This window comes from Silene latifolia, chromosome X, assembly GCF_048544455.1.
Source record: "Silene latifolia isolate original U9 population chromosome X, ASM4854445v1, whole genome shotgun sequence".
Taxonomy (NCBI): Eukaryota; Viridiplantae; Streptophyta; class Magnoliopsida; order Caryophyllales; family Caryophyllaceae; genus Silene; species Silene latifolia.
In genome coordinates, this window is record NC_133537.1 from 94,405,249 (window position 1) to 94,432,379 (window position 27,131).

The 27,131-nt window shown below is 41.7% G+C and overlaps 1 protein-coding gene across 1 annotated transcript; it reads right to left on the reverse strand.

Moving 5' to 3' along the window:
* Nucleotides 1–192: 192 nt before the first annotated feature.
* On the reverse strand, nucleotides 193–26,483 carry LOC141617877 (uncharacterized). Its single transcript, XM_074435010.1, has 5 exons — nucleotides 26,043–26,483; nucleotides 25,754–25,982; nucleotides 25,519–25,622; nucleotides 24,299–25,165; nucleotides 193–435 (listed from the first exon to the last, which is right to left on the reverse strand). Exons 1-5 carry the CDS (start codon nucleotides 26,481–26,483, stop codon nucleotides 193–195), a joined length of 1,884 nt encoding a protein of 627 aa, XP_074291111.1.
* Nucleotides 26,484–27,131: the final 648 nt, after the last annotated feature.

Here is a 27,131-nt window from a genome sequence, read left to right on the forward strand (position 1 = left end):
AAATCGTCAGCAAACATAAGATGGGTCAGTTTCATGGATTTGCAAAGGGGGTGATATCTTAAATCAATATTATCAGTAGTGTGTGCAAGTAATCTTGAGAGATATTCCATGCAGATAGTAAAGAGAAGGGGAGAGAGAGGTTCTTCCTGTCTCAATCCTCTCTGTCCTTTAAAAAGGCCAAAAACATTCCCATTAAGATTGAGTGAGAGCTGTTATAACACATTGCATAATCCACCCCTTGAATTGACTTGGAAAATTTAGGGCAGTCATCATCTGATCTAAAAAATCCCATTCAATGGTATCATAAGCTTTCTGCAGATCCATTTTGAATAGGCATCTTGGGGATACAGCCTGTCTCTCATAGAGTCTAATAATGTTCTGGCAAATGAGGATATTCTCCAAAATACTTCTCCCCTGAATAAAGCCTCCTTGATTCTGAGAAATCAAATCAGGTAAAATGTTGGCCAGCCTGTTGCACAACAATTTAGAGATACATTTATATAGGATATTGCAGCAAGCAATAAGCCTATATTGAAGAACACTAGAAGGTCTTTCAATTTTTGGGGATTAGAGTCACCATAGTGGTATTTATCTGTTTTAGAAGTAGGCCTGACTTAAAGAAGTCCATAACAGCATTAATGACTTCCTCCTGTAGATACCTAATTTCTGCACCTCCCGCAAACCACCCGGTGATGATTGGGCCGCATGTTTGGTACGCGGAACGATTTGTGACAGTTCGTAAGTTTATCGTCAAGTGATTGCTCAAATACTAATGTCTACCTCTTAGTTGTCATCTACGCGCCGATACGGTCGTTTTGACATTAATTAGAATACATTTGGAGTCCGGGCCTAAAACCGTCTCCATTTTCTGATAACCGTAAAATCCCGAGTCAGAATGTTCTGGAACGTTCCGGATATTTCTATTCCATATTTTATAAATATTTCACAATCTTTATTCTTTGGTAAACAATTTCCCGTAATATTCATACAAAATATTAAGGAAAACCAAATTATTCCGTCCTTCCATAACTTAAACACGGAAATCTTTCTTCCGCAGAAGGAAACCACCTGGGAACAGACGCGCAGCAGGTCTGCGCTCTTCCCGAGAGACGATGGATCGCCGCGCCTCTTCCTAGGTCCTTTTCTGCGTATTTTTCGTATCTTTTTCATATCTTTCCGAGATTCACTTCCAAAGTCTCTCCGAAAACCCTATTCCTTCACGTGATTAGTATAAATAGGAGCCTTCGCTCCTCATATTTCTCACGCGAGTGTCCGCCCTTCTCTTCTCCCTTTGCATTCTAGACCTTTGTTCTTACTTTTTGGCGTCTACGTGCTTGAACATTCGACCACGTAAGCTCGGATCCTTCTGAGTACCAGCCTCGTTTGCATGACCGACCAATTTGACCAACTCCATATCAATCAACTTAATTAATCTAATCGTTTTTCCTCTTACGAGGGCACTTTCGTCTACATTCGAGTCGAGCATCACTAATCGATAACTTAGTTCTTCTCGTTTCGTCAAACATGTAAGTCTGAGGGTGTAAATCCTTCTTTATTTATTGTTATTTACCGTTTGTATCATCAATAATGTAAGGTTTATGTCGAAAACATCTCTTAAAACCGATTTCTAAAACCGTGCTTCAAAACCCCTTTTACGGATTTCCAGAAGACAAACCGTCGAGAAAGGACGCAGCAACTACTGCGCCTCTTCGAAGGAGCGCAGTTCGCTGCGCTTCTTCGTGAGGCCGCCGCATTCTCGCTTCCTTTCTTCTTCCTTAAATCCTCTCGTAATTCGTCAATCTTTGTTTGTTTCGTTTGTTTTCTTTAATTCTTCGATACAATAGTCTAATAATCTCATGTATATTATTTATCATTCATTCACGCGTATAATTCATCACTAAATCCAACTTAAATCCCTTATAATCTCATATTTGCGGGTTTTCGTCATTAAATTCAACCCGGATTGTAGGAATTCGATTTGTTCATATCGGGTTTCTGGAATTCGATCTTTGATATATTTTCATCTGTCTTTTGTCGTATTCATCATTAATTTGTCATTAATTCATCATGTTTAGCCTATTTAGTTCCCCTATGTCATTAATCAATCGTTCATTCATGTAAATAATCCGTTTGCATCCGTCTCATCCATGTTTTATTACTTTTATGACCATTAATCACATGTAAACAACCTATTAATCACTTTCATCCGAGTAAATATATTAATTATCCATTAAAATCACCAATTTACATTAACGATTTGCAGTTCCGGCTTCTCAGCCAGAACTCACCCTTGGGAACACGCAAAGAACTCATCGCGCCTCTTCCCAGGGCGCGATCTGCTTGCTGCTGTTCTAGGTTGAGTTCTGTCTCTGAACTCCGTTGTTGTTTGACCTAGTTTAATTAGCTTACGTATAATTGACTATTACTCGTATTATCGCCTACTGATCTGCTCGTTAATTCGTTCGTTAATTCTTTCTCTTATTCTTTTTCTCAAATTATTCGTTTCAAAGGTATTTTCGACATAAATCAATAAACCCGATGTAATTATTGTAATTTTCATTATTGTATTTTATTGTGTTTCTTTTCTTGTATCATTTGTATGCTTTCGCATATAATTGAGCATTAAATCCTACTTTGACATTAATTGTATGCTAAATTAATTGTTCACCGACTTAGTCTAATTCTCACATGTTAGGATTAAAACTTGGATGTTGCATTGCATTCATATAATCGACGATATATCGAGTATAGATGATGCCCCTAATCATTAGTAGAGGCCGCTATCGAGGCGGGCGGGATTAGGTGTTCGATCAAAAGAGCTTCCTAATACGTACCCTCACCCCTTACTCCAGATCTCTGTGAACATCCGTGTTCATTGGCATCCACGAGAGTCATTCTAGACATAGAATGCTAAGGGTAACGATTGCTTAGTTTTCATGTCTCTACTTTGTGTCTTGACATGGCACGAGGTATTCGAACGGTTCCAATTTCCCATAAAAATTGGTGGCGACTCCACAAAATGCAAACGCTTGTTCTCTCTCCCAAGCGCCCCCATGGGCTCCCGCTGTCCACAGTTTGGCGACTCCGCTGGGGATAATACACTTACGTGTAGACAAGGGTGAAACTTGAACAAGGTTAAGGAATAATTTGTACAAGACAATTGTCGGTTTTCATAGCTCGGTCTTCCTAGACCATTTTATTCGGCATTCCTAGGCCCAACCCAACCCATTCGACCAATCGTCCCGTCTAAACGGTCCTAATTCTTATTTGGGCCTAAGGATGGATAGCGATTGACGTCATCCATACCATGATGCTTACTCTTGTTTGTATCAAGGACATTTACTACTTGAGGAAATGGACTAGGAATCGGCCTTACTCTTGTTTGGTACGAGCCTCTCCACAGACTTCGGGTTTGATTGTTCGGTATGGCAACCCACCCTTTAAACCAAAACCCTTTTAAATGCACTCAGCATCCCGTTATAATGCTTGTATGAATGTTTGTACCTTACGTGGTCACCATTTCTAAACGAAACCATGACGATTTTTGTAAAAAATCAAAACCCTTTTTTAAACAGAAATTTCGAAAAAGGCCATGGATTAGCGCAAAACCCAGTCAAAACTCTGTCCGTTTGTCGAGTCAAAATTCAGGCCCAAGCCCATTTCAAAACCTCACTTCGAGTCCACTCCTACAACTACACTATAGTTGACTAGGATACACATTTTCAAAACTTCGTCTTTTCTTCAAAGCTCACTCAACACAAGTGGCACACACCCACTTCAAGAGTCAAAACATTTCTTCTCTTTGAAAGTGTGTTAGAATGGTCGATCGTGTTTTGATTCATCGTCGATCTCTTATCCAGTTTTCAAGATGCCTGAAAGTGACACTAACTTCAATCAACTTCAAGATGGTAATGATCGAATCCTAGCCGCATTAGCTCAAATCCAAGTTACCCAAGATCAAGTGTATGATCGTCTTGACACCATCGAGGGCCGAATCTACGCCGTAGAGGGGAGGTTGCCTCCTCAAGAAAGTGAAGTAGTGGGTGACTTCGCAAGTGAATCCAAGGACGAAAATCCTCCCATGGGAATGACTGTAGCCGAGAAAAGACTCCAATACTTAGAGGAGCAATTGATGTACCTTAAAGGATATGACATTTATAGGGAGAATAATCGCAAGTATGAGGCCGTTAATTCCAAATTGCCAACCAACTTCAATATGACGGATATCCCTAAATTCAAGGGGCACGAGAACCCTTTGAACCACATCCGTGCCTTCAAGGATTATATGTCTATCAAAGGCATCAAACCCGAGATGTTCTTAAGGATCTTTCCTTCATCTCTTGACACCATCCCAAAGCAATGGTTCTATTCTTTAGAACACAAGAAAATCGCTACTTGGGAAGATGCCGCGATCGAGTTTGCTAAGCAATATGCGGATAATGCCGAGATCCAAGTTAACATGCGCACTCTAGAGGTTCTTACCCAAAATGACAAAGAAGGATTCACCGACTTCCTAAGTAGGGGGAGGAAGACTAGTACCCAACTAGTTGAACGCCCGGATGAGGCTACCCTTGTGGAGAAGTTCGTTGACAATCTCAAACCCATTTATGCCAATCATTTGAGATACCAAAACATCAAAACTTTCAAGGACTTAACCGTACTAGGAACAAGGATTGAAGATGACATCCGTAAATGGCTCTTGTCCAAAACGGTAGGTCGAGGATATCAAGGCTCAACAAGTCGTTCATACGGCTCCAGTAGCAAGACCGATGAAGTTAACCTTCTTGAGCCATACAAGAAAAGTACCCCACCAAGGAAATTCACAAACCCTGGGGATACTTACTCCAACGCTCTAAAAAGGTTAATGAAGCAAGGCAAACTCCAACCCATAGGACCTACTCCCGAACCCGAAAAGAAATCCAAGTTCTGGGACGAGAACTCGTACTGTGAATACCATAGGGGCAAGGGGCATGACACAGAAAAATGCTACAAATTGAAAAATGTGCTTCAAGACATGATTGAAGATGGGCGACTACCAATACCGCCAGGAGGTAAACCCAACAACAATCAGAACCCTCTTGGGATTCTAGTGATCACAAGTGAAGAATCTACCCTAGATTGTTCACACCTCATTTCTCCAATTGAAGATGAGATCCACGCGATCGAGAATGAAGGGAACTATTCCACCATTTCTCCAAACATCACCATGAGTCTATTGTTTGGAGAGGATCGATTTGTTAAAGCCGCGCAGAATGAGATCATTACCATGATACTTCAAGACGATCACTTCAACCCTACCGCGTTAATCGCAGAAACAAACGCGAATCAGCAGAAAGGATGGAGAAAATCAATCAAGTGGACCAACAATCAAGGAAGACTCTTCAAGCTCACCACTAGAGAAGGAGAGATGTTCAAAGGAGAACCAGAAGACGATGAATTCGAGTCGGAGTCGGAGTCGGAGTCGGAGTCGGAGTCGGAGTCGGAGTCGGAGTCAGAGTCAGAGTCTAGAGAAGTCAATAGGGAGTCTCCTCCTGTCGTCATCCCCATTCCCTTTGTTTCTCCTAGCTTAGCCTCGAGTAGTAACAGTAGTTCGGGAAATGTCCCAACCACTGTCCCTTTACCGCCACCGACCACGATCGATGGCTTCTTTGTTTCAACTTTTCTCAAACTTTAATATGAATAAATCGGTTCGCTTACTCTTTGTGTTATCTTGAGTGCAATTTGTTTACGATGATACTGAGGATGACCAAGACCCAGACTCAATTGAAATACCTCCCTGCGTAGCCAAAGAAATACTACAGGAAGGGGAAGGGGGACCGGTAATAGAGGACACCGAACCCATCAATGTAGGAACCGAACTAGAACCCCAAGAACTTAGGATAGGGACTACCTTGAGCTCTACCGAAAGGGCCGACTTCATAGACCTCCTACACGAATTCAAAGACGTTTTCGCGTGGTCCTACAAAGACATGCCAGGGATCGACAGGGATATCGCCGAACATAGAATCTCGATTAAGCCAGGTTTCAAGCCTGTAAAACAGAAGCTTCGTCGAATGAGAACGGAATGGGCTCTCAAGATTAAGGAAGAAGTCGATAAGCAGTTCAAAGCCGGGTTCATCAAAGTTTCCGAGCATTCTGACTGGGTAGCCAACATAGTACCTGTACCTAAAAAGGATCGGAGAATCCGTGTTTGTGTTGATTTTAGGGACTTAAACAAAGCGAGTCCTAAGGATGACTTCCCTCTACCACATATTGACATATTGGTGGACAATATTGCAGACCACGCATTACTATCCTTCATGGATGGGTATGCGGGTTATAACCAAATCAAAATGGCCTTAGAAGACATGCATAAGACCGCTTTTGTCACTCAATGGGGAACCTATTGCTATACGGTAATGCCGTTTGGGTTAATCAATGCCGGAGCTACATATCAACGCACCGCAACTACACTCTTACATGACATGATGCACAAGGAAGTTGAGGTATACGTAGACGACATGATTGTCAAGTCCAAGGATAGAGAAGGGCATATTGCGAACCTTCGCAAATTTTTCGCAAGGCTACGAAAGTACAACATGAGGCTCAATCCTCAGAAGTGCACATTCGGAGTAACATCTGGCACACTCCTGGGATACGTCGTTAGCCAACGAGGTATAGAAATAGACCCTTCCAAGATCAAGGCTCTGATCGAAATGCCACAACCTCAAACAGAAAAAGAAGTCAGAGGATTCCTGGAAAAAGTGCAATATATAAGTCGATTCATATCGAAACTCACCATGATTTGTGAGCCTATCTTCAAGAAGCTCAAGAAAACGGATCACACCATGTGGGATGATGATTGTCAAAAGGCATTTGACCGAATCAAAGAGATATTGGCTAAACCACCAGTGCTCATGCCACCTCAACGAGATCAACCTCTTGGTTTATAATATTTATATCTCATAGTAACCGAAACAGCCATGGGTTCCATGCTAGCTCAAACCGTAGGAAGTGAAGAAAGGACTGTCTACTACCTTAGTAAGAAGTTCTTGGAGTACGAGTACAAATACTCATAACTCGAAAAGACATGCCTCGCTCTTGTGTGGGCAACGAAGAAGCTACGACATTACATGCTTAGCTACTCCGTCAAAATATACTCCAAAATGGATCCAGTCAAATACCTCTTCGAAAAACCCGTTCTCAACGGACGTCTAGCAAGATGGACTTTGATGCTCTCAGAGTTCGATCTCAAGTACGTGCCTCTGAAAGTAATAAAAGGACGCGTCGTTGCCGAATTCTTTGCAGAGAATCCCATCAATGATGCATAAACAATAGACACTTGGTCATTTCCAGATGAGGATATACTCCAAACTGATGTAGACTCCTGGGACCTTTACTTTGGTAGAGCATCAAACTTAAGAGGATTTGGAATAGGAGTGTTGCTCATTTCTCCTGAAGGTGAGCATACACCAATCTCTGTCAAACTCGACTTCGAGGTGACAAATAACGCTGCAGAATACGAAGCTTGTCTCATTGGACTACAAGCGGCAGTGAGCTTAGGCATTAAAAACCTCCGAGTACATGGGGACTCATCCCTGATCATCAATCAAGTTACGGGATCTTGGAAAATCCGAAGCGAAAGTTTAGCACCTTACCAAGCCAGAATAGACCAAGTGGCCCAATTCTTTGATCACGTGACCTATCTACACCTACCTCGGGAAGAAAATCAATTTGCGGATGCTCTTGCAAAACTCGCATCTTTGATTAATATGCCAGATGACATGGTGGAAATGCCTTTATGTATCGAACGACGGTCAGAGCCGGCTTATGTCCATCAAATCACCAATGAAGAGGAAATCGCACAGAAACCCTGGTTCCAAGCAATCCTGAACTTTAAGCTCAACGGTACCTATCCACCCGATATGGACAAGAGGGGACAACGCGCTATATGCCTACTAGCTTCCCAATACGTTCTCATGCAAGGAGAGTTGTACAAAAGAACACCTCTTGGTTTAATTCTACGTTGCCTTGATCATTCACAGGCACGGAAGGTGATGGAAGAAGTCCACGATGGAGAATGCGGTCCGCACATGAGTGGGCCCATGATGGCAAAGAAAATCACACGTTTGGGGTACTATTGGACCACAATGGAATCGGATTGCATCAAATACGTAAGACATTGCCACAATTGCCAAATCTTCGGGAATGTACAACATGTCCCTCCTTCATTGCTCTATCCGATGACATCTCCTTGGCCATTTTCTGCCTGGGGAATTGACATAATCGGGAAGATAACCCCAGCCGGAATAGAAGGTCACTGTTTCATCCTAGGAGCAATCGACTATTTCACCAAATGGGTAGAAGCGGCTTCCTACACTAGTCTCACGGCTAAAAACGTGGCAAAGTTCATACAAAACAACATCATCTGTCGATACGGTTGCCCACATGAGATCATTAGTGATAACGGATCACATTTCTAAGCTGAGACGGAGCAATTGCTAGCCAAGTACAAAATTAGGCATCACCACTCTTCGCTATATAGACCACAGACTAATGGCGCGGTAGAGGCAGCAAACAAGAACGCTGTCACAATTCTCAAGAAAATGATTGACAACTATCGAGATTGGCCTAGCAAGATACCCTTTGCTTTGTGGGGATATCGCACATCTGTTAGGATGCCCACTGGGGCTACTCCTTTCAATTTGACCTACGGCATGGAAGCTGTACAACCAGTCGAGCTAGAGATACCATCCTTGCGTATCTTACTCGAAAGTCAAATCCCAGAAGCCGACTGGAAGAGGGATAGATATGAAGAACTCATCCTCCTGGATGAACGTAGGCTACGCGCCTTGCACAATGTCCAAACATATCAAGCACGTATCAAACGCGCTTTCAACAAAAGGGTTAGGCCCAGGAACATCAAAGAAGGAGACTTAGTACTCAAGTCGGTTAGAGCTCTTTTACCTGTTGACCCACGGGGAAAATTCAAACCTAATTGGGCCGGACCATTTCTAGTCAAATCAATACTTCCAGGGGGTGCGGTTAGGATCACAGACCTAGGTGGGAATGAGTTTTCCAACCCGACAAACCTCGACCAACTAAAACCGTACTATGCCTAGAATAGGAACAAAACGCGCCTCGCGTAACCTCACGTGTCGCTCTTGTGACACTAAATAAACGGCCCCTGGCCAAGCTGATATAAGCTAACGTCACTCTGCTCTTGCATTTTGACAAATTTGTCATGCTCATATCATCAAATAAACTAAACTGCACCTTCAGAGTAAGCAAAAGCTCATGCTTATTTTCTAAGTTCATTACAAGCTCTTGCTTAGAACAATTATTCTTTTACATTTACTCGAACTACGCGCAAGGGTTTGATTTCATTTTTTTAATGAATACGTAGGCAATCCTTCACGGGATACAACCCATTATTTTAAAATGTAAATAGAAGGACATTTGCATTGCATTTGGAATTCGACAAGAATAATAAATAGAAAATCACAACGGTTTCATAACCATTTAACCTTTTTTATTTCATTCTTTTTCTAATAATAATACGCTACATAATAATAAATAAGATAGGCTAGGATTCTAAAAACCCCACCTTTTTATTACAACAACAACAATAATAATAATAAATAATAATAAAGACTAGGGCTATTCCTCCATCTTCCCTTTTCCCTTGTCATTCTTGTCATACTTTTTGTCACGACCTCGAGCCGGACGCTCTTGCGCCACTTCGGACCTAATCACCAACGGTCATTCTCAAGGCCTAGCCCTACCATTCTTGCCAATCACCATCTCCACGGCAGGAGAGGTCTTCGGTTTCTTCGAAGGATGAACAACTCGAAACCCGGCTTCTTCCTCTCCCTCAGTCAAATGCTTTTCTTTCTCTTTCTCCACCTCGCGCACCTTGTAGTCAACGGGCTCGCGCTTCCTCAACCTCTCGCGTTCTTCCGGAGTAGTAGATTTCCTCCATCGCAGATAGGAATCCGACACCCATAAGGCATTAGCAGAAGAGTTCAAGAACCACATGTTTCTTTGGGCCCATTTAATGGCCCACTCCCTTCGACTTTCAGTAGTAAGCGCCACAGCGGTCTGCGGGACGGTATCAAGCTTCGGGATCGTCTATTTTAGTCCAACCTGTCTCATTAGCCTTTCCGGGAAGATGCACACCATGAATTCCAAGCCAAGAATGCGCACAGATCGGGTAGGATCCAAAGAAGACACTCCAGTGACAGATTTGAGGTGCCACCATGGTACAATCCACCTAATCAAGGGGCCATCATCACTCTTCAGTTTATTCTTCCAGTAATCGCAGACTCGAGTGAAGTCCACCATGTACAACCTGGTCCTCATTGCAATCGAACGAGCATGATAAGAAGGAACATGAACTGGGGGCTCGATTAATCGAAGCCGTTCCATAAGCCAGACCTACCAAAAGCGGGTATTAGACATAAAAAAAAAACAAAAAAAAACAAAAGAAAAACAAAAAACCAAAAAGAAAAACAAAAAAAAAACCAAAAAAATACGAAAAAGAAAAACAAAAAAGAAAAAAAAGAAGAAGAAAATGTTCTTTTACCTGCAAGATAACGGGACTTCCCAAGTACGGTAGGTCACGGTTGGCTTTCCTATTATCCAAGCCCAACAGGATCTCTCCTAAGCATAAACAAGCTGGGCTCCTGCGCAGCTCCATTTGCTCAACTAGGCCCAGAAGACGGGGATCACCTCTTAAGTCTTCATCAACCTGCCCTTGGAGGACATACACATGCAACAAACAAAAACCAAATGCTCTTCGCCTAGCAACATAAGAAACGGTGGGGTCGGCCCTGTTAATGAATCGGTCAATGAAGTCCAACATTCGCACTCCTTTTGAGGTCCCTAGACGGTCCACCTCAAGTCTAGTCAATCCAAGCAAGTCTCTAAATTTGCTTTTATACCCTTGCGAAGTAAAAGGAATAGCAGGCAAGTGCTCCGGGTCCCACCCACCAATCGCAGCAATTTTTTCAGGAAATGGGCAAATGTCGCCTCCAGGGAACGCAAAAACATGATAATTCGGGTCCCAGTAATCAAGACAAGCATCCAAGAATGGTTTAACAACCTTGATAAGCTTCAAACTCAACAATGATCCAAGATTATAGGTGCCCATGTCGTGTTTCACCATGTTGGAAAACTCGTTGGTCCACTCCTTTAGGCGAATCTCCAAAGTATTCATGATGAGTGCTTGTTTTGAGAATTTTATGTAATAAGACGAAGAAGAGACGGAAGAATTGTGTGGATAAAAGCTCTATCGACGTCTCTATTTATACTAATTTCTGTTTCCTAAAATCTGCCAGAGCAGACACACCTGGGAACAGGCGCAGCACCTGCTGCGCCTCTTCAAAGGGACGCAACTCATGCTGCGCCTCTTCCTCATCAAGGTTTCTGTGATTTTCCGCGTTGGATCTTTCCTAAATTTCGTAACGAATAATTTCCTATTCTTACGGGTTATTGTTTTGGTAAATACGTGGAAATTACCATATTTGGTGTTTCCTAATTCCGCGGGCACGCATCTCGAGGCAATATCAACATTTTCGTCATTTTACCACACTTGTACTTTTTCATTTTAGAAAATAATTTTCATTATTAATGTAATTCATTTTAGGAAATAATTTTCAATTCCAATTTAATTCATTTCAAAATTTATATATTTATTTCTTTTATATATTTCTTTTATGTCTTTTTAATCATTTCATTTCTAACTTATAGGGTTCTATTTTTCTTTTTTTTTTAGGGGGTAACCCTCCCTACCGTCCGGTCATTTCCGGCAAATTCTTTGCATTTTTGCATTTTCTCTTGCATTTTTGCGTTCCTTTGAGTCGTTCGTTTTGCGCTAATTTAGGCCGTGTGTATATACAAATGTATGCTTTGCGTGATTTCTATGTAAATTTCGGCAGCATGACGGTGTAAACCGTCATCTACCAAACCTGTTCAAAGCTAACCTGCTGGTACAAGCAACGCAACCCAGCAGTAAAGGCACTCAGGCCATCATATATACAACAAAAAAGGGAAATGTCCAACAAACTGGGGGCTTGAGCCCCAAACAAAGTCTAAAACATTCAAAATGAAGGTCCAAATGTACAAGTGTGCAAGAAACAAACAACAACAAAACAAAACTACTGTTAGTCGCCCTCCAGCTCCACAACTCTTGCCGCGAGAGCAGCAATCTCGGCGTCGCGAACCTCGAGCTCTCTCAACAAGTGAGCTGTCTCCTCCCGAGACTGAGCCAACTCTCGCTTTAACTCACGGTCCCCCTGTAAACAACAAATTGGCTCATGTCAATCAGTTCAAGCAATTACAAGAAAAGTTGGAAAATCAAAATTCAAAAATGAAATAGGCACAAGGTTCATACCTGACGACCTCGACCGCCGACAAGTGCCTCGACGGCAGTAGCCCGCAGCCGGTTGGACACCCTCCATAACGCCACGAACCGAGACGGCGCAACCTGCATTTTCAAAAAAAAATCTCAATATTTGAATCAATCAAATGTGTTATTACACAAAAATTATGTAAATTAGAGGCTCACCCTCCGAGTCAGATGCTACCAGTCGTCCAGGCCAGCATCCGTCACAGCCACGTCAAAGTCACGCAGCTTGGAGATCGTCGTCCTCCCAGTCGCGTCAGTGTACTCAAGGGTCTCGGGGTACTCTGGGGGCTCGATGCCCGCCGCCTCAACCTCCTGCAAAGTCAAATGACTCTCGTTAATCGATGATCTTTTATCGTAGTCTCAAAATCAAGAATAAAGAAGAGTACAGATGCACACCACTACCGGCCAGTACGCCAACCTCCCGTAGAGGAACGCCGAGTAGTCCTCACCAGGAAGAAGGAGGGTGTCACCACCAACGCCAGCCAAGTCAGCCTCCCTCTCTGCCTCAGAAGGCTCCCTGAACATCGTCCTAAGAGGATCGATGGGAACCGTCAACACGTCCCGAGAGCACTGACGAGCCAAGCGCTCGCCCAAGTACCACACAGGACCCATCGACGTCCTCAACAACAGCTGGCTCGAGCTCCTAGGATGAAGGACCTCAGCCACAAAAGGAGGCGCTCCAGCGTACTCCGCCCAAGGCCTGGGCACCCACTGGGACAAGACAAACAAGGAATCATTCTTATGATCGGTTAAAAGCAATGAAGAAGCAAAATGAATATCAGTGCGATGCTCACACTGTCTAGCTGAAGAGCGTTTACGTCCCGCCGGTAAACACCGTGAGAGGAACGCTTGCTCCTCGTCCTGCACATCACCCAATCCCTCACGACGGGATAGGCCTTCTCCAGCGGCTCTGTCCTCTTGGGCGAGAGGCTCGGAAAGTAGGAGTACACCCACACCTGTAAAGCAAGATAGTCAATAACGATCTTCCGTAATTTGATAACGAAAAGAATTGATTTTAGTCTAAATGAAGGTTCATACCTCCGAAGCGATCCGGTCAAGCGTCCGACACCGGAGAAGTCCCCTTCTCCATCAACTCCGGACGAACCATGGCCCTCGTGAAGCGGATGAGGACCGCAAAACCAGCAGTGACCCAGTCCCAACGCCCTAGGGAGCTCAGGTCAGAAAGGAAGGGAAGAAGCTTCGTCGACAGCCTCTCTCCCTTGTCTCCGAGGTAGATAGAAGACAGAAACCACCAAAGTCACAAATGAGCCCTCTGCTCAGCTGTACAGAGAGGAGGAGCCGTCTCTCTCCTGTCAATTGTCACCAGCGTCGGGGTCTTCCCCGCAACGTAGTCTCGGACATAGGAACTGGGCACTAGACCGAGCCTGCATCGAACAGACCTTCGGCGACAAGTTCCGGCCGATCAACCTCCTAGCCTCGGCCGAGTCCACCCTCATGGCAGTCTCCGACCACTCCACAGCCTCAGTCCCACACGGCAGACCAGAAATCATGTCGTAGTCCTCCAGAGTGACTCCCACCTCACCAAAAGGCATGTGAAAAGTGGAAGTCGTGTCCCAGAATCGGTCCAAGAAAGCGCGGACCAGGCTAAGGTTAGCCCGCAGCTTCCTCTTCGCGATATCCCTCCAGGCCTGCACCAAGGCACCAAACGCTCCACGCTCGATCATGGCGCGCTCCTCCGCCGACAGCCGCTCGTAGCACTCCATCGCTGTCGTGTAACCCGAGAACGCCCTGATGTTCCCGGCCTCCTATTGTGATTTGAAACAAAAGCTATCTTTAGTTTTGAATGAAAATTGGAAAAGATATGAGCAAATGAAATGAAAGAAGGTGAGTGATGAGTAATGAAATCAAAATTACCAAGCTCTTCACCGTCCTGTAGGACAGGTGACCCTCTGCAGCCCAAAGCAAGTGCCTACTCTCCCAGGTCTCAGCCCACGCGGGTGCTCCCCTCAGCTGACGACCTCCTCGTCCAACGTTGGCCCGCCTCGGGGCCTCCTTCTCCTCAACAGCCTCCTCCTCATGGACCTCGTCCCCAACAGCCATCACCGCGGCGGTGAAAGCCTGCTCCAAAGCCTCAGCAGCGTCTATCTCCATAGGAGCCCTCCCAGAAGTAGAAGCCTCATCACCTGCAATATTAAAGCAAATTTAGGCCGCGTCACGTGACGACGAGCCTTCGTTAAGGGATTTTCGAGCCTTCGGAAGCCCTGAAATCGCTCTTTTCTCGCCATCTTTGGCCATATTCTCATAAACCCGATCACTCATGGGGAAATTAGGGTCAAGTCAAGCCTAATTTGAAGCCTAGTTCCGGGTTCGAATCGAAATTTCGGCGGCATTTCGTTGTAACGGCGATTATGCCCTAGAAAAGTGTCCTGAAAAAGCCGTCAAAAACTAAAATTCCGAGATGGTAGGAAGTTTACCCATCATCTAAGGATCCCAAATATCAAGTTTCACCGCAAATGGGCAATCCTAAGGCTATTTTCGAAGCAATTTACGGTCTAGCTGTGAAACCGTCTCAATTTCACTCAAATGCTCAAAACTCAACGAAAATTCAAAACAAATACATGGTTATGTTCCTTATACCACCAATTATCCGTTTCTAATATCAATTTTACAAGGCAAATGCATTGGGGGAAAAGCCCCAAATTTTCGAATTAATTGGGTTGAAAACCCTAATTTTTTTTATCCAAATTGAGCAAATATAGAAGTTTAATGCAAGAATGAGACACATAACTCGGTTAGTCATGATTAATGCAAGCCTTTGGATCGAATCGTGGCGGAAATGGTTGAGATTTGAGAGAGAAAAGGATGATTTGTGTTTCGAGTAAATGAATTGCAAACCCTCTGTTTATCGCGTTTTTACGCAGAAAAACCACCTTCGAACAGAGACGCGGAAAGGCTGCGCCTATTCAAGAGACGCGACTCTTCTTGCTGCGCCTCTTCCTGGTATTCCATCCATAGGAGTCTTCAAAAATTCGTTATGAGTTCGTTATTCGTGGGCCCATCTTTGGTGCGCCTCTTCCCCAATGCTATTTTATCTTTTTGGTCCGTTTGACGATCATTCTTTCGTTCAGACCCGTATTTCTAAGCCAACAGCAGATTATCATATGTTATTTATCGCTTCCAAGATTTTGCTTGTCACAACGAGCAGATGTTCCTTCACAGGTGTTTCGACACGCCTTCATTATATTCCCCAACGAGAGTACACGGATAGACTTTCCCTCTCGAGACATGGAGATTAGTTCCCGATTATGTTCCCCAACGAGAGTCCACGACCGACAGTCACTTCCTCTAGAGACATGGAGATCAACATCGACCCCGAAATCTTCCGAAGTTTGTTTGAAGCTGAACACGAACAAATTTCTCCCAGCAGTTCCAGACTGTGTCCTGCTGTCTTTCCTCAGAATCATCATTTCCTCATATCATTCAGATACCCCTTTTCAGGAATAAGCCTTCGTATTTTCAGACACCAAGTTATCTTCAGGCCCAAGAGTTTTGCCGAAGCGCCTTCAGTCTCGTTTCTTCCAGAAGTCTCAGGTATGATCTCTTCTTATAGCTGACGAGCCTCCTTACGTAGTCTAATGGACTTTAAACGACCCTCCCCGATAGTCGACAGACTCTAAAATGTTCCCGACGACAGGTCCTTGGCTCAGACCCCTTGAGCCGCCTCGCGTCGCCATAGTCGTCAGGTTGTAATCTTCGATTGACCTAATGGCTATACTTTGACTTTCGCCTTGTCCAAGCCTCAGTCAAAGTGGGGGCTCTGTAAATACATCATTTCTGCACCTCCCGCAAACCACCCGGTGATGATTGGGCCGCATGTTTGGTACGCGGAATGATTTGTGACAGTTCGTAAGTTTATCGTCAAGTGATTGCTCAAACACTAATGTCTACCTCTTAGTTATCATCTACGCGCCGATACGGTCGTTTTGACATTAGTTAGAGTACATTTGGAGTCCGGGCCTAAAACCGTCTCCATTTTCTGATAACCGTAAAATCCCGAGTCAGAATGTTCTGGAATGTTCCGGATATTTCTATTCCATATTTTATAAATATTTCACAATATTTATTCTTTGGTAAACAATTTACCGTAATATTCATACAAAATATTAAGGAAAACCAAATTATTCCGTCCTTCCATAACTTAAACACGGAAATCTTTCTTTGAGGAGGAAACCACTGGGAACAGACGCGGCAGCAGTCTTTGCGCCTCTTCCAGGAGACGCGATGGCGCTGCGCCTCTTCCCAGGTCCTTTTCTGCGTATTTTTCGTATCTTTTTCATATCTTTCCGAGATTCACTTCCAATGTCTCTCCGAAAACCCTATTCCTTCACGTGATTAGTATAAATAGGAGCCTTCGCTCCTCATATTTCTCACGCGAGTGTCCGCCCTTCTCTTCTCCCTTTGCATTCTAGACCTTTGTTCTTACTTTTTGGCGTCTACGTGCTTGAACATTCGACCACGTAAGCTCGGATCCTTCTAAGTACCAGCCTGGTTTTCATGACCGACCAATTTGACCAACTCCACATCAATCAACTTAATTAATCTAATCGTTTTTCCTCTTACGAGGGCACTTTCGTCTACATTTGAGTCGAGCATCACTAATCGATAACTTAGTTCTTCTCGTTTCGTCAAACATGTAAGTCTGAGGGTGTAAATCCTTCTTTATTTATTGTTATTTACCTTTTGTATCATCATTAGTATAAGGTTTATGTCAAAAGCATCTCTTAAAACCGATTTCTAAAACCGTGCTTCAAAACCCCTTTTACGGATTTCCAGAAGACAAACCGTCGAGAAAGGACGCAGCAACTGCTGCGCCTCTTCGTAGGACCGCAGTTCCTGCTGGGCCTCTTCGTGAGGCTGCCGCAGTTCCTGCTTCCTTTCTTCTTCCTTCGTCCTCTGTAATTCGTCAATCTTTGTTTGTTCCGTTTGTTTTCTTTAATTCTTCGATACAATAGTCTAATAAATCTCATGTATATTATTTATCATTCATTCACACGTATAATTCATCACTAAATCCGACTTAAATCCCTTATAATCTCATATTTGCGGGTTTTCGTTATTAAATTCAACCCGGATTGTAGGAATTCGATTTGTTCATATCGGGTTTCTGGAATTCGATCTTTGATATATTTTCATCTGTCTTTTGTCGTATTCGTCATTAATTTGTCATTAATTCGTCATGTTTAGCCTATTTAGTTCACCTATGTCACTAATCAATAGTTCATTCATGTAAATAATCCGTTTGCATCCGTCTCATCCATGTTTTATTGCTTTTATGACCATTAATCACATGTAAACAACCTATTAATCACTTTCATCCGAGTAAATATATTAATTATCCATTAAAATCACCAATTTACATTAACGATTTGCACACTACAAGAAACAATGCTAATTCCTACGGATGTTTTCCGTCGGTAATAGTAAATATTTCGTCGGAATAATGATTTTCCTACGGAAAATCTGTCGGAACCAGGGTGTCGGAATTTTTCGTAGGAAAAAACGAATTTCCTACGGCAATTTTGGTCAGAATTTTGTTTCCTACGGGAGCATCAGTCGGAAATTTAGTCGTCTGACGTTCCTTCTTCTCTTTGACAAAAATGTCATTCCTACAGATTTCCGTAGGAAACTTCAAGCGCTCCTACAAAGTATTCAGCATCGAAATTTTTTCCCAGGGAAGCTAATTTATAAATTTTTTCCCCTCCAATGGAATTTTGTAGGGATATAACTGAAATAAGGCACATTTTTCCCATTTTCTAGCATCCTCAATAACCCATATACCAATACAAAACAATCAACGAGATGTATCATACACAACAGCAAAGTGAAAAACCACAATGCAATAATCTCAAATATGTACTACAAGCATAAAATTCCAAGTTAAAATTATGTTTTACCCCTTCCAAATGTCTTTGGTAACAACTTTAAAACAATCTAAAATACACAAAATGATGCTCATGCACCACTGCTTCCATCTTCATGATGGTCTTGGCAGAAATGACACAACTTGGAGCACGTGTGAGATAGTTTATGCAATTTTCCGTGCATTTTCATGATTCTTTGTTTAGTCACTTGAAACTTGTCTTAGCGAATTCTTTGGGCTTTTGGTTTTATTCTTTGAGCTTACATTCTCCACTTGCACCAGTTACACCCTACTCACCCAAGTACCACCATGAGAAGAAAGAAGATGATGAATAAGTAGACCTCATGCAGTCTCGTATGTCCTCTGTTCGATCACTTTATGTGGAAGCCACTTACAACTTCAATCAAATGATGGCCTTCATTGAAATCTATCCTCTTCTCCTTTAGTTGCGCCTTAAAATTCTTCGGAAGGAAAAAATTACAAACACAATAACAGTAAAAGTAGCATTCAATTGAAAAAAAAAAAGAGGTCGGGGAAAGGTACAGACTAAAACCAAGACATAGCTTTTCTCACTTAGAACTGAAAAGGTAAACAAGGTGTAGATGGATAATACTCTACTATACCTCTTACGATAGATATGAGAAATTAGTAAGACACATTTACCTCTCACACGTATAGTCAAAGTACTCTTTCAAATTCTTTGGTTCTGCTCAAAGACAAACCAAAGTGTAAGGCAAATATATGCTCTATGGATAAAAACAAGCAGCATATTTCAATAAAGCCCTACTATCCAGAGTTTGCTAAATTTATAGATTATGTTGATTGCCTACGTCTTCAGTCTCTACACTTCTTTGCAATCAATCTAAGATTGCTCATATAAGTATGAAAAGGAAGAAGTGAGTACACATAAGCGAGAATGGAGTAGATACAAGTAAAAAACTTACTCCATATAATATATAAAGTCCACTGAATTCATTTTTACACTTATAAAGTTCACTCAATTCAATTTCACACTTATGTCTCTAGTCTCTACACATCCTTTTATTAGGTATTTAATTAAAGGATATATCAAGCTTCTTATTTAAGTCATTGGTTCACAAAAGCTCGTCTTTTAAAGTGATGGATAAAAAATAACGAACAGCCTGTATAAAAGAAAAAAAATAACCATAAATGAATTGCAAGTACCGTCAACAGGTTGGCACGATATTCTTTAACTTTCATGTTGACTTCTGAGATACTTTCAAATAAGGCACAAAAAAAAGTCATGTTGAAAATAACAAATTTGACAACATCAGTATACAAAACTAGTACTCGTAGTTAGGAAGAATATTAGAAATGTGATAACTATCTAACAAAGTACCATAAGTTTATGAAAAAGATTGTAGCAATCAGAACAATACTATATTAGCACTACTCAACAATGACAGTTGACTACAGAATTGAAGATACCAATATATATTAAAACAACAAGTGAATTGAAGCCGTATAGTATCTAAATGTGTTAGTGTAATCCTGACATCATACTTGGTCACCTCGAGTAAGCCCTGATATTGTGTTAGACTACCCATTTTATGTTACATCCCTTCAACAAGTGAATTTTGCCTAAGCAACACAGTTTAACAAGAACATGTATCACCAACTGTACATATATTGTAGGCAGAACACTATCAATTGAATAAAATTTGTGTGCTTGAAAGTTGATGCCGAAAGAAATTCACATATGGTGAGAGGAGAGAGAGCAAACATACACAAGCAAGCCCTGATTCGCTTTCAGTTTCTGACTAACTTATACATGTTACAATAGTTTTAATAATTTCAATCGTTTATTGTTTATAAAACAAGTATTCGGTAAAGAAGTTTCAGAAGTTAATTGTCAGAAAATTGGCATGTACATTAATGTTGGTCCTTATTGAGGTAGATATACAGACTAAAACATCAAGCAGTGGGTAATACTAGTTCAATAAAGGACCTTCAATCTCATATAAAATTAGAGAAAATCAATAGTAGAACTACCAAACTCAATCAATTTCACACAAATACAAGAAAATACTTCAATCAACAAAATGGGGACCCAATTAATCCATCAAAAAATTACTGTAAACAAGTAAACAACCACCCAACAATTATTACAAAATTAGACTTAGATTACAAAAAAAGGAAAAATATTTTACCTGTCATTTGTATTTCCAAGAAGCTTGGCCGGCATAGGTTGAAGGACAGTAGAGTCAAGGAAACGCAGGAAGACGAGATGAGAGTTTTAGGCACGACGACAGGGGGAAGGAGCAAGCGGAGAAAGGGGAGAAGAAAGGAGAGGAGGGCTGCCGGCACAGCCAAGGGACGATAGCAGGAAAACGACGACGGAAAACTACAGCTTCGGTGCCGGTGTCGGCCGATGAATTGGGATATGAGCCTCTTAGGGTTTTGTCAAGGAATTGGAGAATATGGGGTGGAGACTTCTAAATTGTGATTGGAAAGAAGGATTAGAGACTTAGAGATTTTAAGGGATTAGTAGGCTAGTTTTGTCGAAGGAGTTCTGATTCTTCCGACGATAAATCCATAGGTGACAAAAATTTCAGAATTCCGACAGGAAATCCGTAGGAAAAGCATTGAGTTCCGTCAAAATTTCTTTAGCGCGAAAAGGATCTAATTTCCCTCCATCTGCTCCGACAATCTTCCATCGGCACCTATTAAATTCCGTCGAAATTTTCAATGCTCATCCGACAACAATGTATTCCGTCGGTGTAATCTGTCGGAGATACAAAATTCCGACGCCTTTTCTATTATGTAGGACCAATTCCGTAAGAAACAAGACATTTTCTAGTAGTGTGCAGTTCCGGCTTCTCAGCCAGAACTCACCCTTGGAACAGACGCAAAGAATCGCTTTGCGCCTCTTCCGCAGGGCTAGATCCCCTGCGCTGTTCAGTTGAGTTACATCGTCTCGAACTCCGTTGTTGCTTGACCTAGTTTAATTAGCTTACGTATAATTGACTATTGCTCGTATTATCGCCTACTGATCTGCTCGTTAATTCGTTCGTTAATTCTTTCTCTTATTCTTTTTCTCAAATTATTCGTTTCAAAGGTATTTTCGACATAAATCAATAAACCCGATGTAATTATTGTAATTTTCATTATTGTATTTTATTGTGTTTCTTTTCTTGTATAATTTGTATGCTTTCTCATGTAATTGAGCATTAAATCCTACTTTGACATTAATTGTATGCTAAATTAATTGTTCACCGACTTAGTCTAATTCTCACATGTTAGGATTAAAACTTGGATGTTGTATTGCATGCATATAATCGACGATATATAGAGTATAGATGATTTTCCCTAATCATTAGTAGAGGCCGCTATCAAGGCGGGCGGGATTCGGTGTTCGATCAAAAGAGCTTCCTAATACGTACCCTCACCCCTTACTCCAGATCTCTGTGAACATCCGTGTTCATTGGCATCCGCGAGAGTCAATCTAGACATAGAATGCTAAGGGTAATGATTGCTTAGTGTTCATGTCTCTACTTTGTGTCTTGACATGGCACGAGGTATTCGAACGGTTCCAATTTCCCATAAAAATTGGTGGCGACTCCACAAAATGCAAACGCTTGTTCTCTCTCCCAAGCGCCCCCATGGGCTCCCGCTGTCCACAGTTTGGCGACTCCGCTGGGGATAATACACTTACGTGTTGTCAAGGGTGAAACTTGAACAAGGTTAAGGAATAATTTGTACAAGACAATTGTCGGTTTTCATAGCTCGGTCTTCCTAGACCGTTTTATTCGGCATTCCTAGGCCCAACCCAACCCATTCGACCAATCGTCCCGTCTAAACGGTCCTAATTCTTATTTGGGCCTAAGGATGGATAGCGATTGACGTCATCCATACCATGATGCTTACTCTTGTTTGTATCAAGGACCTTCACTACTTGAGGAAATGGACTAGGAATCGGCCTTACTCTTGTTGGGTACGAGCCTCTCCACAGACTTCGGGTTTGATTGTTCGGTATGGCAACCCACCCTTTAAACCAAAACCCTTTTAAATGCACTCAGCATCCCGTTATAATGCTTGTATGAATGTTTGTACCTTACGTGATCACCATTTCTAAACGAAACGATGACGATTTTTGTAAAAAATCAAAATCCTTTTTTAAACAGAAATTTCGAAAAAGGCCATGGATTAGTGCAAAACCCAGTCAAAACTCTGTCCGTTTGTCGAGTCAAAATTCGGGCCCAAGCCCATTTCAAAACCTCACTTCGAGTCCACTCCTACAACTACACTATAGTTGACTAGGATACACATTTTCAAAACTTCGTCTTTTCTTCAAAGCTCACTCAACACAAGTGGCACACACCCACTTCAAGAGTCAAAACATTTCTTCTCTTTGAAAGTGTGTTAGAATGGTCGATCGTGTTTTGATTCATCGTCGATCTCTTATCCAGTTTTCAAGATGCCTGAAAGTGACGCTAACTTCAATCAACTTCAAGATGGTAATGATCGAATCCTAGCCGCATTAGCTCAAATCCAAGTTACCCAAGATAAAGTGTATGATCGTCTTGACACCATCGAGGGCCGAATCTACGCCGTAGAGGGGAGGTTGCCTCCTCAAGAAAGTGAAGTAGTGGGTAACTTCGCAAGTGAATCCAAGGACGAAAATCCTCCCATGGGAATGACTGTAGCCGAGAAAATACTCCAATACTTAGAGGAGCAATTGATGTACCTTAAAGGAGATGACATTTATAGGGAGAATAATCGCAAGTATGAGGCCCTCAATTCCAAATTGCCAACCAACTTCAATATGACGGATATCCCTAAATTCAAGGGGCACGAGAACCCTTTGAACCACATCCGTGCCTTCAAGGATTATATGTCTATCAAAGGCATCAAACCCGAGATGTTCTTAAGGATCTTTCCTTCATCTCTTGACATCATCCCAAAGCAATGGTTCTACTCTTTAGAACACAAGAAAATCGCTACTTGGGAAGATGCCGCGATCGAGTTTGCTAAGCAATATGCGGATAATGCCGAGATCCAAGTTAACATGCGCACTCTAGAGGTTCTTACCCAAAATGACAAAGAAGGATTCACCGACTTCCTAAGTAGGTGGAGGAAGACTAGTACCCAACTAGTTGAACGCCCGGATGAGGCTACCCTTGTGGAGAAGTTCGTGGACAATCTCAAACCCATCTATGCCAATCATTTGAGATACCAAAACATCAAAACTTTCAAGGACTTAACCGTACTAGGAACAAGGATTGAAGATGACATCCGTAAAGGGCTCTTGTCCAAAACGGTAGGTCGAGGATATCAAGGCTCAACAAGTCGTTCATACGGCTCCACTAGCAAGACCGATGAAGTTAACCTTCTTGAGCCATCCAAGAAAAGTACCCCACCAAGGAAATTCAGAAACCTTGGGGATACTTACTCCAACGCTTATTCCTTTATTCTTTTCTTTCTCAAATTATCCGTTTTGAAAGTATTTTCGACATAAATCAATTGAATCCATTGTAATTATTGTAATCTTCATTATTATATTTTATTGTGTTTCTTTTATTATATCATTTGTATGCCTTCACATATAATTGAGCTTAAATTCCTACTTCGACCTAATTGTATGCTAAATTAATTGTTCACCGACTTAGTTAATTCTCACATGTTAGGATTAAAACTTGGATGTTGCATTGCATGCATATAATCGACGATATATCGAGTATAGACGATTTTCCCTAATCATTAGTAGAGGCCGCTATCGAGGCGGGCGGGATTAGATGTTCGATCAAAAGAGCTTCCTAATACGTACCCTCACCCCTTACTCCAGATCTATGTGAACATCCTTGTTCATTGGCATCCACGAGAATCATTCTAGACATAGAATGCTAAGGGTAACGATTGCTTAGTGTTCATGTCTCTACTTTGTGTCTTGACATGGCACGAGGTATTCGAACGGTTCCAATTTCTCATAAAAATTAGTGGCGACTCCACAAAATGCAAACGCTTGTTCTCTCTCCCCAAGCGCCCCCGTGGGCCCCCGCTGTCCACACCTCCCCTACAATATCCCAACTATCTTTGAAAAATTTGCTCGAATATCCATTGGGTCCTGGAGCTTTATCATCAGGAATATGAAAGATGACTTCTTTGACCTCTTCCCTTGAGATAGGATCTAGTAAGGCACTGATGTGAGCATCAGTACATACTTTTCCTTTCCTCACTATAGCTTTTTTTACTTTAGTGATAGAAGCTTTAGTACCTAGAAGCATTTGATAATAATCAAGGAAAGCAGTTTGGATCCCTTCTTGGTCACTGTGGGTTTTGTTGTGATGGTCAACAATCTGACAGATGAAGTTCTTATTCCTTCTAGCTTTTATGACACCATGGAAGTAAGCAAAGTTAAAGTCCCCATCTTTAATCCAATGTGCTTTAGCTTTTTGTTTGAGATACTCTAATTTAGCTGCTTGTAGAGAAATAGAGATCTGATGAGCATCATGTTCTTGCTTGATAAATCCCTCATCCCCTGGACTGTCAATGAGTTGCTTCTGGATATGAGTCAATTTGAGAAAAGCAATATCAGCATTGTTTTCAATATCAGAAAAGTGAGATCTGTTAATCAATTTAAGGCCAGGTTTAAGCATCTTCAGTTTCCTAACCACTTTGTACATCTTGGTACTAAGAACCCTTGTACTCCATGCTTTATTTACACACTCCTGAAAGCCAGGTGCAGAGCTCCACATATTGAAATACTTAAAAGGTCTATTCTGCCTCCCACCATTATCTCCTTCACTTACCAAACAAGGGGTATGATCAAAATGTCCTTCTGGTAAGAAGTTAGCCATATAATGAGGAAAGGCATCCACCCACTCTTGGTTGACAAAGAATCTATCTAACCTACTATAGACCCTTGTGTCATAAGGCTGTTTATTATTCCAAGTATAGAATTAGCCTGAAGCAACAATATCCAGTAGTCCACAATCTTGCAAACAATCAGAAAAAGGCTCAACCTCAGCATTTGAAACCATCCCTCCAAGTCTTTCATTAGCTTATACCACACAATTAAAATCACCCCCTATAGCCCAAGGACCATGAATCTGCTGAGCTAGATTTCTGAGATTAAGCCAAAGGGATTCCCTCTCACCAATTCTATTAAAGGCATAAATGATGGTATAAAAAATTTCATATGATTAAATTTATAAGTCACATGTAAATGAATGAACTGAGCATCATACTTAATAAAATGAATCTCAAACATATGAGGCTTCCAAATCACCCAGACCCTACCACCAGGATGCTTAGAATTATTGGTAGAAACACTCCAGTCTGAGAAAATATTATTCACTATTCTATGAACATTATTGGATTTCACTTTAGTTTCTAACAAACCAAAGAGACCCACATTATTTGTATGAAGAAACGTATTCACAACTCTTTGCTTCACTTACTTATTCATCCCTCTTACATTCCAGAATCCAAAATTCATTGATGTATATTGGGAGGGTCGTGACCATTAATCTCATTGCTTTGCTTAGGAGATAAATTCTCCTGCAACGTTTCCATCTGGAGTGGAGAAGTGCTAAGGGTTCTATCATCATGTTCACTCCCTTTTCTAGTGTCCTTGAACTGTCTCACGGGGGAAATTGCCCCACTAGACAGTACATTAGCATTAGGAACAGGTGTACTAACACTTACCACTTCTACATCTTTCTTTGTGACAGGAGTAGCAGCAGATGCCGTCTATGAAGGTATATTAGTGCTATTCTGAGGCTGGGCAATGCGTTTAACTGGTCTCCACACCTTATGAGGTACAGAGGGTTTAGTTTGTTGTTTATTTTTTCTGCATTGATCTTTCTCATACCCTAGAAGTTTACACTTGGTACACAAACTAGGCTTCCATTCATAAGCTGTGTCAATGGTAATCAGTTGTTGTTTCTCATCTCTAAATTTGATTTGTTTAGGAAAATATTGACCCAAATTCAACTCAACCATGACTCTTGCAAATCCTAATCTTGTTTTCAGTTCAGTTGGCTCATCACTCTTAATGTATTTTCCAACCAAACCTGATATTTTAGGAATACTCTTACCCCAAAATTTCAGAGGCAATTTTTGCATTCTGATCCAGGCAGGTACAGTTTTGACATTCTCCTTGGTTAGTTCAACATCAGGTTGCCAAGGCTTGATTATTAGAGGTTTGTTGTCAAAAAGGAAATGACCACTTCCTAGAAAGACTTGTTTCATCTCTTGATTTGAAACCTTGCCAAGAAAACTCCATTAGGTAAAAAAGATATCTTGTCTATAACGTATTTGTTCCATATCCTTTTCAGGAAACCCTCCAAGATCTGCCATGGTGGATTGGCTCCAACCACAAATCCTACTACTGCATGCTGCCAATAATCAATTTCAGACTGGACGTCCTCCTCTGTCAACTGCAGCAAATCAGTCTCCTCCTCAAGAATTTGAATAATTTTCTTACCATGGATTTGATACCAGGCATTATCCTGGGTCTGGTCGTCCTCATCTTCAGATTCTTCCTCATAATCCTCTACTACTATATCATTAAAATCCAACTGTGGGATACCAGTGACCTCATGTATATGTTTAAGTTTTTGGCCTTTCTCAACATCTAGTTTACCCAACACTTTGGACTTTTCTGAATGAATAGCATTGGATACATTCGAACTCCTGCTACGTGATTGAGTTTTATTGTTTATTGTATTAGATTTCTTAGTCATCATGAACAGAGAAGGAGATTGCTCAACTTAGTCATGGCGGCTGATTCTCTCTCTCTCTCTAGGGTTCAATTTTTTTTTTAGTTCGTACCCTTTTTATTATGGGTTAATTGACAGGAATAATCCAACCTATTGCTCACCTTCTCATAATAATCCG

What these genes read in the sequence shown, in the direction of transcription:
- LOC141617877 (XM_074435010.1), bottom strand. Translation starts at nt 26,483, where the DNA reads ATGAAACAAGTCTTTCTAGGAAGTGGTCATTTCCTTTTTGACAACAAA. An exon ending in GCAAAGCAATGAGATTAATG is followed by an intron (nt 25,623 to 25,753) that starts GTCACGACCCTC and finishes TTGGTTTGTTAG; the next exon opens with AAACTAAAGTGAAATCCAAT. An exon ending in GTTGGGATATTGTAGGGGAG is followed by an intron (nt 436 to 24,298) that starts GTGTGGACAGCG and finishes TTGATTTCTCAG; the next exon opens with AATCAAGGAGGCTTTATTCA.